The 13,058-nt window shown below is 38.9% G+C and overlaps 1 protein-coding gene across 1 annotated transcript; it reads left to right on the plus strand.

Moving 5' to 3' along the window:
* Positions 1–742: 742 nt before the first annotated feature.
* pgrmc2 (progesterone receptor membrane component 2) lies at positions 743–12,129 on the plus strand. Its single transcript, XM_080042919.1, has 3 exons — positions 743–1,127; positions 6,508–6,663; positions 9,568–12,129. Exons 1-3 carry the CDS (start codon positions 764–766, stop codon positions 9,663–9,665), a joined length of 618 nt encoding a protein of 205 aa, XP_079899045.1. The 5' UTR covers positions 743–763; the 3' UTR covers positions 9,666–12,129.
* The last annotated feature ends 929 nt before the right edge of the window (positions 12,130–13,058 follow it).

A 13,058-nucleotide genomic window follows, 5' to 3' on the forward strand; every position in this document is an offset into this window, starting at 1 on the left:
CCTGCTGCGTTCACGTGTCCTTAGTAAACCTCTTCTGTACATGAGACGTGGATCCTCATGGGACTGTCACGTAGGCCACTACTACAGTTTACTTACAGTCGTTATCATGCTGATTATAGGTCTCTGTTTTAGTTGAAAAAATAAGAAGATATATAAAATAAAACATTATATCCTTTTTAGGCCCATTCTCCTCTAATTTCTCTCTTTATGTTATTATGAAACTTTTATTTTATACTTTTTCTTGTTCTTTATTCCACAACAGAAGAATGGTAACGTTTCTAATTAATTTTAAATACTGAAAAGACAAATGTGTTTAGCCACCATAATATAACAATGCTGAATTTTAACACGCAAAAAGATTTCAGTGTCAAAATACATGTTGCATTTTAGAAGTTCTAGTTTCTAAAATGTGATTTTTTTTTAATTATTATTTTTTGTTTTGTAAAAAGGATAATATAGCCTACTTAAATTACACTTAGCTATAATGCATATTAATATGTGTGTGTGTTCGTGCAGAATGAATATCTTTGGATCCTGCACTCTGTTTGAATGATCTATCGACAAATCCATCAGCAAAATAATCGATTGACCAGTCAGTGAGTGACCAGTGAAAGTAAACGGTTGGAACTCAATGTACCAACCAACACGTACACAACTCACTCACTCACTCACTCCTTCAACTCAACTAGTGGTTCCGCTTCCTCCTGGGGGCCGTGAACGTAGCATCAGTCTAGGGGCGGGTAGGCGCTTTCCAGCTAGCAGCATGGCGGACGATGGAGACTCTTCTAGCGGACCAGTTGACACCAGTGGCGGGCAAGGGACAGCGGACGAGTCGGACGGTTTTGGAGGTGGTCTTGGTCTCGGAGCGATGTTGCTAAATCTCAGTATTTTGGCTATTTTAGTCCTTGTGTGTGTGGTGGTGTATCGGCGGTGGGGCAAGAGGTTGGTTGGGGCGCCCGACCAGGCCCATGGCGGCGATGAGGCCTCGAAGCTGCCCAAGATGAGGAGACGGGACTTCACATTGGACCAACTGGCGGACCACGACGGGCTCCAAAACCCACGCATCTTAATGGCTGTCAATATGAAGATTTTCGACGTTACCAGTGGCAAGAAGTTTTACGGGAAAGGTGAGTGTGGGAGAAAAGGGGAGATATACTGGTTGTTAATATAGCGCGATGGTAGTTTGACACGTATTCGTTTTTTAGTGACTTTTGTCCCGGGTAAAAAATAAATAAAAAATGTTTGGGCGCAGGCGGTTGGGTTGTTGTTAGCTTAGCTTAGCGGTTAGCTCCCTAGGCTTTTGTCTGTGTTTGTGAATGGGACGCTAGCTGTTTTAGGGGCTTCGTAATGGGTGTAACATGGAAGTGATCGACTTGGCTAGTGGCAAGAAGTGTTACGGGATAGATGAAATGGCTAGAAATGTGTATAACAACCCGCTGGCATCATGACACGTCCCCGCTTTTAGTGACTTTTATCGCGGGTTAAAAAAAAATTGGGCGCAGACGGTTGTTGTTAGCTTAGCTTTTAGCTCCTACGCTTTTGTCTGTGTTTCTGAATGGGACGCGGGCTGTTTTAGGGACCATAACGGTCACGCCCATGTTGAAACACATCTCAACCTTTTATATGCGTTCTCAATAAATTCACTTTTTCCTTTTTGGTTGATTTGTTAATGTGTATTTTACCCCCAGCTAGCATGCTAACGTTAGCCTACTCAGACACTGCACTGTCTGGGTCTTTGCCGCTTGTTTACACTGATGGGGACGCACCGTGCATGAATATTGGCAACTTTGCACCAATTATTTTAACTTTAACCCATATTAATAAAGCTGTATTGTAGGGACCTTGGGCTACTGGGTGCTCTGTCAGCTATGCAAATAATAAGATACACAGTTAAAGGTAGCTCACGTACAGCAAATACTGCGTGCGTCTACTCGCCAAGCAGGTTTTTAAATGTTTTTATTTTAAGGTTAAGCAAGGCCAGCCTGCTATACTGCATTACACGCCTGACTCACACACAGTAGTTGATGGGTGTGTGTATGTGTGACATAAACTATAATTATTTAGAGCGAGCTCGGGTGTCAGTCAGGTCGGCTATTCTACACCCATATGACGATGCCAAGTTTCTGAATCCATCCACATACACTGGGAGGTTATGACACCTTGGATTTGACTGGTTCACATCTTAAATGGTATAGTTCGGGTCTATAACAGTGGACTTTAACAGATAACTGACCAAGCCATGTACCAGTAGACAACAAAAAACCATCACTAGTTTAAAAATCAGTTTAAGAATCCTTTCTACAGTTTTGGTTCTTGTTGAATTGTTTTTCATTAATTCCGAGTGGCATTTTAAAGTCTTACATCTAACTTTCTTTAAGCTGTGGGGAGCTGTGAGTAAGCTCAGAGATAATCAGCTAAACATGTGCATTTATTTTTTATTTTATGACCTTTAATAACCCCAAAGATGATCAAACATGACAGTAACAGTCAGCTGGTTGGATCTAGTGATGTCATTTACTTCTGTCTCTAATTCTTTTGCTCTGAGTCCCGATTCATGACACTTTTAAAGAAACAAAACCTAATAATAGAATAAAAGATTAAAGTATGACTAAAGTATGTTGCTTTGGCTGGTGTGAAGTGGTGGAATTAAAGGTGCAGTGTGTAATATCAGAGTATTTAGTCTAATTGGCATGAAGTGGTTAACGTTCTAGATTGCAACGCTCCCTTGCTAACCTCTCCTAAGAATTTACAAATGCTACAGTGGCCTTTAAGGACAATAAGCTAGTAACTAAAGATGGCATCATCCACCACTGCCTTAAAGTCTTTCCACAATATCAAGTGATGAGGTGAAGATGTATTTAGTTATTTATTCCATAGGACTTCTTCTTCTTGGTCTTCCAACAGGTGCATTTCCCCAGGACTCCCACCACTATATTTAAACACGCGTAAAGCTGCCAAGATTGTCCGTTCTGTGCTACTGTAAAAACATGGAGGCCTCCGTGTAGGGTGACCCACTCCTATGTAGATATAAAAGGCTCATTCTAAGGAATAACTTTTGTTTCAAGTGAACATACACTTAATAAAACATACTTATGAATATTATATAACATTTCTACCAAATCTGTTCTAAAAAAATACCAATACATTATACGCACTGCTCCTTTAACAGCTGTGAAAAGCTGGTTATTTTGGTTATGTAAGGTAACAGCACATCTAATCTTTGAGGTGATAAGATTTTCTCTCTGCTTCACGGTCAACCGTTTGAAAACTAACTGCATTTTTTAAAAGTTTTTTTCTTAGTTCTGTTGCACAATTTAAAATAATTGAAAACCTGAGGGCGTACAGAATACTTCACATGCCGGTCAGATGATTTAAAACACAGGCCCTGTGTGCCAAATCACATACTCTTTTCTTTTTACTACACTACATACCAAAGTACAGAAGAGTTTTAGGGCCACAGACGAGGAAACAAAAATCAGATGACGAAGATTTTTCTTTTTTTCATTATGTCGAGAAATGTCAAGAATAAAGACAAATACTCCTAAATGCAATTGGAGTTAGTGGGGCATTTAGGTATTTTCAGCATACTACATTTGACGTGCATGTATTGGGACATTCCTAAATCTTTTTCTGGCATACTAAATAGTAGGGAAGTATGGGGATTGGAACGCAGGGACAGAGTCAACAGGAGGGTTTTGGCCTGAGGCAAGGGGTTGAGAAATGCTTGAAATGTGACTGAGAGCTTTCTGTAACAGGGAAAAACTGGAAATTCCTGAGTGAAATACACCGAATGTTAACACACTCTCCTTTGTAAGATCTTCCACTTATACATCAGCACTAAAAAAACTGTAAAAATCATGGAGAGATTTGAACTCGAGTATTTATTTAATCAACCCTCTGGAATCATTAGAATTTCTACCATTTTAAGGCCATTTCTTACAAAAATGTCCACTTCTAAGAACTGCTATACAAATATTTTGTTTTCTTTCCCCACACTTTTTTGGGATTTAATCTTTTTAAGTTGTGATTGGTAAAAGTAACTCAACGGGACAATAAACAGAGCTTGACAAAAACATATATCACAATATTACTGAGTGAATGCGTCAATATTGATAATTAGAGATCTGTCAGTCAAGCTTTAAAAATACCCCAACCCCAGGGAAATCAATTTCTGTGTGGTGACAGATTTAAACAGAGCTGAAAGCCGGATAACTGTTACTAATCAGATCAGTTTGCCCTGTTATTGATTATTTAATGCTGTTGTGTTCTAGTTAAGTCATGACGTTGGAAGAAATTCAATCCATGCAAACGACAGAGGAGAGGACTGATAGATCAGCAGCCTGTGACAATATAGAAACCATATACTGTATCTACAGCTCTGGAAAAAAATAAGAGACCACTCCAAATGTTCATTGTCTCTTGTTTTACTCTTTAGAGGCATATGTTTGAGTAAAATGAACATATGGATTTTATTATATAAACTACTGACAACATTTCTACCAAATTCACAATAAAATAAGTAATGTAGAGATAAAGATTTAAGGAAAAAAATCCAGACTGGTCTCTTTATTTTTTGCGGGGCTTTATGTAGCAATTATTTGCCTTACAGTAAAATATGTTTTAAGTAATTTGGTTTTATTTAAAGTTTAAAAGTTAGAACAGCCAACGATTTCCTTGGTAGTCCTTGATTTGTTGTATAGTGTGACAAACTTAAGACAATATTATTAAAACAAGTTCAATATTTCAGGTAAATCTAATCAAATTCAAATAGCTTATTATATTTTACCAAAATCTAAAGATATTCAGTTTAATCTCACACATGACAAAGAAAGGAAACAATTCAATACAAATAACTTTATTTATTCCAAAGGGCAAATCGGTGACAACAGTCCACAAACCAGACTATATAAACAATAACACATGAACATTTACACAGGAGTATGTCAATGAAAATAAATAAATAAATAATCAATATAAAAAGTACAAGTAGGGAGTCTACACGCTGAATTAAAGCTCCAGAAAAAGTTTTATTAGACAAAAAAAATCTGAGCACCAGACGTCAATGAAAAGGTTTATCAATTATAATAATAACAATAATGTCAGACTCAAGTAGATCCATAGCTATATATAAAAAAGGAAATGCATTAATTCTATTCTATTCCAAAAATATCAATATACAACAGTGCATCTGTCATTTTAATATTTTGTGTGCCAGCTGTCATGCATTCAACATCTTCCCTCTCTAGTCTAAACATGATAAAGAAAGAGTTCATTCTCAGTTGTTGAAGGGCGACTCCTCGACAGCTTTACAGATAAAGTGAAAGTGTATCTGGTTTCTCCGGAGCCGACGGTTGTTCCTTGAACTCATCATCGTATCTGTGGTGCGTTCAAGTGCTTCATTCATTAGCAGCTTTTAATGTGGAGCAGCAGCAGCACATGACTCAGAATGAATCACTGAAGGGTTGACTTGTTGCTGGAACTGGTTTTTCCACATATTTTTTCACACCTTATTTATTTTTTATACCAAACAGCGTGAAACCTTTTAAAGTGCTGTGTGTGTGTGTGTGTGTGTGTGTGTGTGTGTGTGTGTGTGTGTGTGTGTGTGTGTGTGTGTGTGTGTGTGTGTGTGTGTGTGTGTGTGTGTGTGTGTGTGTGTGTGTGTGTGTGTGTGTGTGTGTGTGTGTGTGTGTGTGTGTGTGTGTGTGTGTGTGTGTGTGTGTGTGTGTGTGTGTGTGTGTGTGTGTGTGTGTGTGTGTGTGGTATTGGCAGACAGACAGAACAGACTGGGTAGAAATGGAATATAATAATCATGAGTAATGTTTTAATTAGTGTATAATGGTTCGAAAATAAAATAAGCTACGGTGGCTAAACCAGATAATTTTTCAAAAAAAGGGGGCGAGGGGCTACCAAGGGAGCGTGTTACAGACTAAATGATCTGCATCTTCACCTCATCACTTGATATTGTGGAAAGGCTTGAGGCAGTGGTGGATGATGCCATCTTTTAGTAACTATAGCTTCTTGTCCTTGAAGGCCACCGTAGCTTCTGTAAATTCTCGGTAGGGGTTGCCAAGGGAGCGTACTATAGAATAAATAACTAAATGCATTTTCACCTCATCACTTGATATTGTGGAAAGACTTTGATATTACACACTGTACCTTTTAAGGGCAGCTGCAGTGTGTAGTAGAGTGGAAGGAAACCTTTTCAATTGGGAACACAGGACTGCAGTGAAAAATACATTCTCAAGCTTTGTGTCTTAAACTCTTATTCATCCTGAGTTTGCGCAAATATATTGTCATGGGTCGATGTAAGTTCTCCGAGGGCTGGCTTCAGAACCATTCATTTATATAACAAGCATCGAATTATTTGTATTCGGATGTCAAATATAGACTGAAAAATCTACAGAGAATCCTGAACATTTGAGTCTGGAAAAGTATGGAATTTTGAAATGGAAAATTTGTAGAAACCCTGCATCCGAACATTTTTTGTGTTTCTCTATCCCCCCTCAGATGGTCCTTATGGCATTTTCGCGGGTCGTGATGCGTCGCGGGGCCTGGCCACCTTCTGCCTGGAGAAAGACGCTCTACGGGACGAGTACGACGACCTGTCAGACCTCAACGCGGTGCAGATGGAGAGCGTCAGGGAGTGGGAGATGCAGTTCATGGGTAAGGGGCAACTTTACAACAGGAAATAATGCATTTCTAAAAAAACTTAATTTTTTTTTTGCTTTGAGGTTTTCCTCACTCAAGAAGATTAATACTGCGTCCACACCAAACACGTTTGGGGCGCAAGGGGCGGTCACTTGACATAGAAAGTCAACGCGAGTAGATGCGCATTCACCTCGCGTGGCACGTTTGATGCGTTTGCCGCGGCGCGAACTCGGGAAATTGGCGAAAACCCGCTCATTGGCGTGAGTTGAAAATATTCAACTCAAGGGAATTTTTCATGTGAGGTCCCGCGGTGATTATCAATCGTTAAGGATTATTTTTTGACATTTTCAAGCTTTATTAGAAAGTACAGAGTTGAAATGGGGAGAGAGAGAGGGAGGGGGGATGACCTGCAGTAAAGGTCCACCGGTCGGATTTGAACCCGTGACCACTGCAACGAAGGCCTGAGCCGATATGGTACACGCTCTATCCACTACGCCACCGGAGCGCCCAGACGTTTTGAATCTTGAATCGTTTCCAACCAGATGAAATGCTGCTCACATATCGATCGGTTTCACATTTCACAGGAATCATACACAATGTTCTCACAGCGTCTCTGGTTCTGTTCACTCAGGATGCAAAACAACACACAGCGGGTTTTATCCTGCGAAAACACACATTGCATTTTATCTTGTATTACAGTTTGAACTTGATCTCTGCGATTAAATAACAATATATTTAGGAAGAAATCTGTCTCTGTATGTACAGAAATTAGATCCTCTCTTCCTCCGACAACAACAACTATGAAAAAGCTCAGACATTATGTTTTGTACTGTAATACATGTTGTTTGTGTATTTCAACATTATATAAAGATGCAATGGGTTTCTTAATTTTTCTGAAATTGTATAGCTCAAACGATGAATCCAAAATGAAAATAATGAGTCAGTTTTGGCCCCATATTGAGTTAACTATCATTATGTTAAGAAAACCATAAAATATTATAATTTTAATGATTAAAATCACTCTTTTAGGGTGTTTTTTCCCCATATAATGAGTTGTGAATGTGCAGTTGAACCAGAAATGTTAAAGGTCAAATAATGAATTTATAATGAAAATAATGAGTCAGTTTCAGCCCCATATTGAGTTAACTATCATTATGTTAAGAAAACCATAAAATTATCCCATTTAAATGCTTAAAATCACTCTTTTAAGGATCTTTTACCCCCATACAATGAGTTGTGAGTGTGCAGTTGAAGCGAACTTTGGAGTAAACCCAAAGTAAAAAATCTCCTCTGCCTGCAACATGTGCTGCAACAGGAAGCTGTGAAACTAGAAGGAAACAAAGACCGTCTGTGTGTTCAGATATATTTCTATGTGCCAGTTTGTCAGCAGATTATTCTTGTTCTTAAAAACACAGTCTAAGATGTTATATAACGGACCCAGTTGCACTCTGTCATTTTAAATGTTAACCCTCAAAGCCGGTGTTTCCTTTCAAAGTCCTATGAATCCTCTGGAGTCTAATTTTGGACTGAAACGTCTGTACGTTACGTCAGGCTGCTGCTTAAATACCAAGAGTGTCACCGAGGCTGAGACAGGGCTGATGTAGGGACACTTTTTAAATTTGATTTTTAAAATTCCTTTTATTCTTAGATTAATTTTTTTACTGTGCTTTTATTTTCTAAGCACACTGTAAAGCACTTTGTGACCCTGTTTGGGGAAAGCGCTATATAAATAAATGTTACTTACTTACTTACTTACTTACTTACATACATGCTTACTTGCTTACTTACTTACTTACTTACTTACTTACTTACTTACTTACTTACTTACTTACTTACTTACTTACTTACTTACTTACTTACTTACTTACTTACTTACTTACTTACTTACTTACTTACTTTTTAATCTGCAGCTTTAGAGAAGTTGGCATCTCCAAACATTCGCTGATTTAAATATAAGACGATGTTAGTAAATTACTTTCAGGGTTTTTTGTTATATCATTAAGGCCTGAGATCTGCTCATCATGTTCAGGACAGAAATTAGAAGAAAAAACACATATAGCAGAATTATAGGCTTCTATTTTGGTAATTGTTTAGGTTGTTGTACAAGCATAAATACCAAACATCTAATGCTTCTAGTTCTACCATCTGAATTGTGATGTTTTTTCTGTCATAAATCATTGTAAACTGATTAACTTTCGGTTGTAGCTGTCTTTCCAACAAAGATACACATTTAATTATGTCACCTTTCGGCTTGGAGCTAAGGTGCTAATAATAACTTCCTTTTAAAGATGGAGTCAGCAAACATTCTCCAGAAATGCTGACTCCACCTTCCTATCCCTGCTCTGTGTTCATTTGTTTTCTCTGTCATTCTGTACATTTTCAATTGTGCAAGTATAAAAAAAAAAAAATAGCCTCTTTTTTTTAACGCATTATAAAGACGTTTATAACCAGACCTGTAGGCCCATATGGGGATGGGGGGATTGTACAGGTGTATGTTCCTTGTATGATTTTTAATATTGCTGTTTCATCTCTGTATTTTTATTATTGTTTAAAAGCCCTTCTAGGGACAGTGGCTATAGCTGTAAATACTTTGATGCAGATTTGTTGTTCAAGTGTCGTATGGAACCCTCCCTACACTGTGTTCATTTGGTACCTGTCATTCTGTACATTTTAAAATTGTGCTAAAAATGCCACTTTTTCTTTTTTCTTTTGCATTTTTATGCTTTATTGATAGTGTAGAGACAGAGTTGAAATGGGGCAGAGAGGGGAGTGACATGCAGAGAACGACCGCGGGCTGGAATCGAACCCGGGTCCGCTGCTGGCCGAGGCCCATGGTGGGGACGCCCTACCAACTGAGCTAAGGGCGCTCCCAAAAAAAATGCCACTTTTTAACTCAATATTTTCTTCAATTTCTTCCAGAAAAATACGATTACGTCGGTCGGTTGCTGAAGCCGGGAGACGAGCCGTCGGAGTACACGGACGAGGAAGACGTCAAGGACCATCTGAAGCACGACTGAGCCGTTCCCGTTAAACCGACCAACCAAAAACCAGGAGCCCCACACAGCTGCCACAGACAGACAGACAGACAGACAGACACCCAAACACCTTCTCCCCTACCAAAAAAAACCACCCTAAAAAAATACCCCAAGACCTCCTCATTCTCAAGCCCTTTATCGGTTCATCTACCAATCCTTTTTTTCCTTCCCCGAAAATCTCCGAATTCTACAAATCTGTCCGGTGCTGTTGTGGAAAGGGGTTAGGGTTCGAGTCTCCACGCGCGGACCCTCCCTCCCCTTTATCAATACATCCTTGAAGATTTTACCACCGAGAAAAATGAATGAAAACCTTCAACGAGGGCTACTTTAAAAATGTCTTTAACGGGCAGTAAACATACCATGGGGTTTTGGGGGCGGAGAAGGCTTGTGCCATTCGGTGTAAAACGTATTGAAACAAAAAATATTTTAGGCAATTTTCTCCAGAGTTTTTTTGGGGGGAGTGAGACGTCGCCAGCTGAAGAGGGATCGGTGGATCGCGACGGTGGTTTGTTGGGGAAGAGATGGATTTTCCTTCTTGCTCTTTTTTAAACTTTGGTTTCGTCACACGGCGATTGAAACTGCTTCAGCTTTCTCTCGGACGCCATTCATCAATCAATCATTTCTATTTTGTGTTTTTTTTTTTTTTTTTCAAATCATTTTACCCTTTCCCCGGATGTAGAAGCCTATGATGTAATAATTGCCGATAGCGTAACAATTTTTTTTATGTAGTAAAAGCTGATATTCTTAATAACGTAACAACATTTCTGAACCAATTGTGATAACGTTTTGCCTATAATTATAGTTATTTTAGCCTCTGTAAACCTGGTCTAAAATAGTAAAAAAAAAAAACAGTATATGTTATCAAAGTTGGGCGTCTCAATAAGCTTTAACTAGACCAACTGACAGTGACTGTGGGTGTGGCCGTATCAAACGATCTCCGTGGCGACAGTCATTGTTTTTATAGAATGTTCAGGCAGAGAACTGCCCTGATTGGTTCAAAATACTTATTGTGTCATAAGCACCAGCGCATAGCCCGCCTCAACTAAACCGAAATTCTATAAAGTTTATCAGGCGCCTTAACAACCAGCCAATAATTGAATAACTTGTTACCATTTTTAGACAAACGGTTATAATGCTATTGGTTCACAAATTGTATTACGTAATTGGGAAGTTGCTAATTAATCGGCTTTTATTGACATTAAAAATTAAAAATGGATCCAATATCGGCAGTTATTCCATCATTGACTTCTACACCATCCCTTGCTGAGAGGGCAGCGCTGTGGAAATTGGCGGCGATGGCAAGATGTCGCATTTTCCTGTTTGTAGTGTATGCACTACTAGTTTTCTTTGTTTGTCACCATGTGATTGTATTTGTTGAGTAGCATAGTGGGCTAACGGGCGGGCTAACGGGAGGGCAGGGGGAGGGGGCTTATTTTCTTTTGTTTATTTTTGTTTTGTTTTTGGGGGTTTTGAAGGTCCTTGCCATATGAAAACTGTTTGGAATCTCAACCGACGGATTGAATCACTGATTGGGAAATACAAAAGGGAAGGTGATAGTAATATAAAGTCCTAATCAATCGAATCGAGCTCAATTGTTTACATGCCTCACTCACCCACTCACCCACTATCTATCTATCTCACTCACTCGCTCACAAAGCCAGCTGCAAAGTCTGTAGACGTCCCTCCCCCCCCCCCCCCCCCCCCCCTTTGAAATGAAAATGGTCCAAGTATTAATTGTGCCTTATTTTGTTTGTTGCGTCAGTCATGGCCGTTGTAAACAGAGGAGAAGGAGGTGAGTATATAAGGATTTTGAGCTTTAGGAGGTGTCGGTTTTTTAAAAGTCCTAAACTCGGTTCCCCCAAGACTAGAAAGAAAGGCAAATATACGCTGTGTGTGTGTGTAAGTCAGTCAGTCCCACACACACACTGTAAGATATCTCCCCCCAAGCCCCCCCCCCCCCCCCCTCACACTTCACAAACTTTGTAAATAGACAAACGTATGAAATATTCAGTGTTACTGCCATATTTATGTAGTCAATGAACTCCATATATGTATGATGCTATGTCGTATTGGCCAAAACCCCCAATTATTATTTTTTGTTTATTTTTTTCTTTCTTCTGGTTATTTTTAAAAATGTGGGTGAATTTCCAATAAATAAATAAATACATTTAAAAAAAAAAAGGAATTGTTTGCTTAAAGTGCTGCAGGGCGGGACCGGGAGCTGTTATTTGTTCTTTGCGATTTTTTTTTTTTTTCTCTCGTTCAAAGATGTTGCTTCTCCTGTAAATATATCTATCATTTTATTAAAGCATGTGCAACAGACAAAAAGTGAGCTATGCCGAATTCCCACCACGTCATGTATTTAAATGTTGGGTGTGTGTGTGTGCGCGTGTCTGCGTGACCGAGGCAGGAAGGGATTTGTTCATGCATAATAAATCGATTTGGTTAATAATTGAAGATGTCTTGAGTTTTATTTTGCTTTTAGAGATTGGCATCGTTAGATATCTAAACAATGTTTTATGGTTCATTAAAAAGTCAGTAAAGTGACTCTGGTTCAGGACTGTGTACTTAAAGTGGACATACAAATGTACAGAGTGTACGTTAGTGGTTTAAAGGTGGAGTCAGTGATTCTGGAGAACGCTTGTCAAAATCAGTGAATATCTCCTCATGGTCGGTTACCTGTCCATACTGTGTGTGCGCTGAAAAATAAATATTTTGCTAATACACAGCCTAGGCTCTGTAAACAAAGGGTCCCACTGTCGCTAGCAACATACTGTTACAGAGGCTATGTGTTAAAACCCGATTTTTCAGCGTACACCAGTTATTCACAAGTAGCGGATCATAATGTATCCAGTACTTATACACAGTCTAGGCTCTGTAAACGGGTGTGTAAACAAAGGGGGTCCACTGTAGCTAGCAACATGCCCTTTTACAGAGCCTGGGCTGTGTATTAACACTGGGCTTTTTTTTCAGTGTACCAACTGCATGGACAGGTAATACAAATTGACAAAAAGTGATTTTAAACAAGCATTCTCCAGAATCGCTGACCCTACCTTTAATACTTAGGATACAAATGCATATAACTCACTTTTTATAATCATAATGCATTCATTGTTTGTGAATTACAGTAGATTTGAGTGTATATACAGTCAAATGTATCTTTTAATTTCAACAGTAGTTTAAACAAGTAGAGATTTTCTCTGCATCTTCTTGAGAGACTATCCCTGTGTTCCAATACCCATACAGCCATACTATTTAGAATGTCAGAAAAATATTTAGGATGTCCCAATACATGCATGTCAAATCCAAGTATGCCAAAAATACCAGGATGCCCTTATACATATAATAGCATTTTGTAGTATGTAAACAGCATGC

This window comes from Ammodytes marinus (genome assembly GCF_949987685.1).
Source record: "Ammodytes marinus genome assembly, chromosome: 15".
Taxonomy (NCBI): domain Eukaryota; kingdom Metazoa; phylum Chordata; class Actinopteri; order Uranoscopiformes; family Ammodytidae; genus Ammodytes; species Ammodytes marinus.

Bases quoted from the DNA above. Each gene is read 5' to 3' on its own strand.
- pgrmc2 (XM_080042919.1), top strand. From the start codon at position 764: ATGGCGGACGATGGAGACTCTTCTAGCGGACCAGTTGACACCAGTGGC. The intron at 1,128-6,507 runs GTGAGTGTGGGA...ATCCCCCCTCAG, and splicing joins CAAGAAGTTTTACGGGAAAG to ATGGTCCTTATGGCATTTTC. The intron at 6,664-9,567 runs GTAAGGGGCAAC...AATTTCTTCCAG, and splicing joins GTGGGAGATGCAGTTCATGG to AAAAATACGATTACGTCGGT.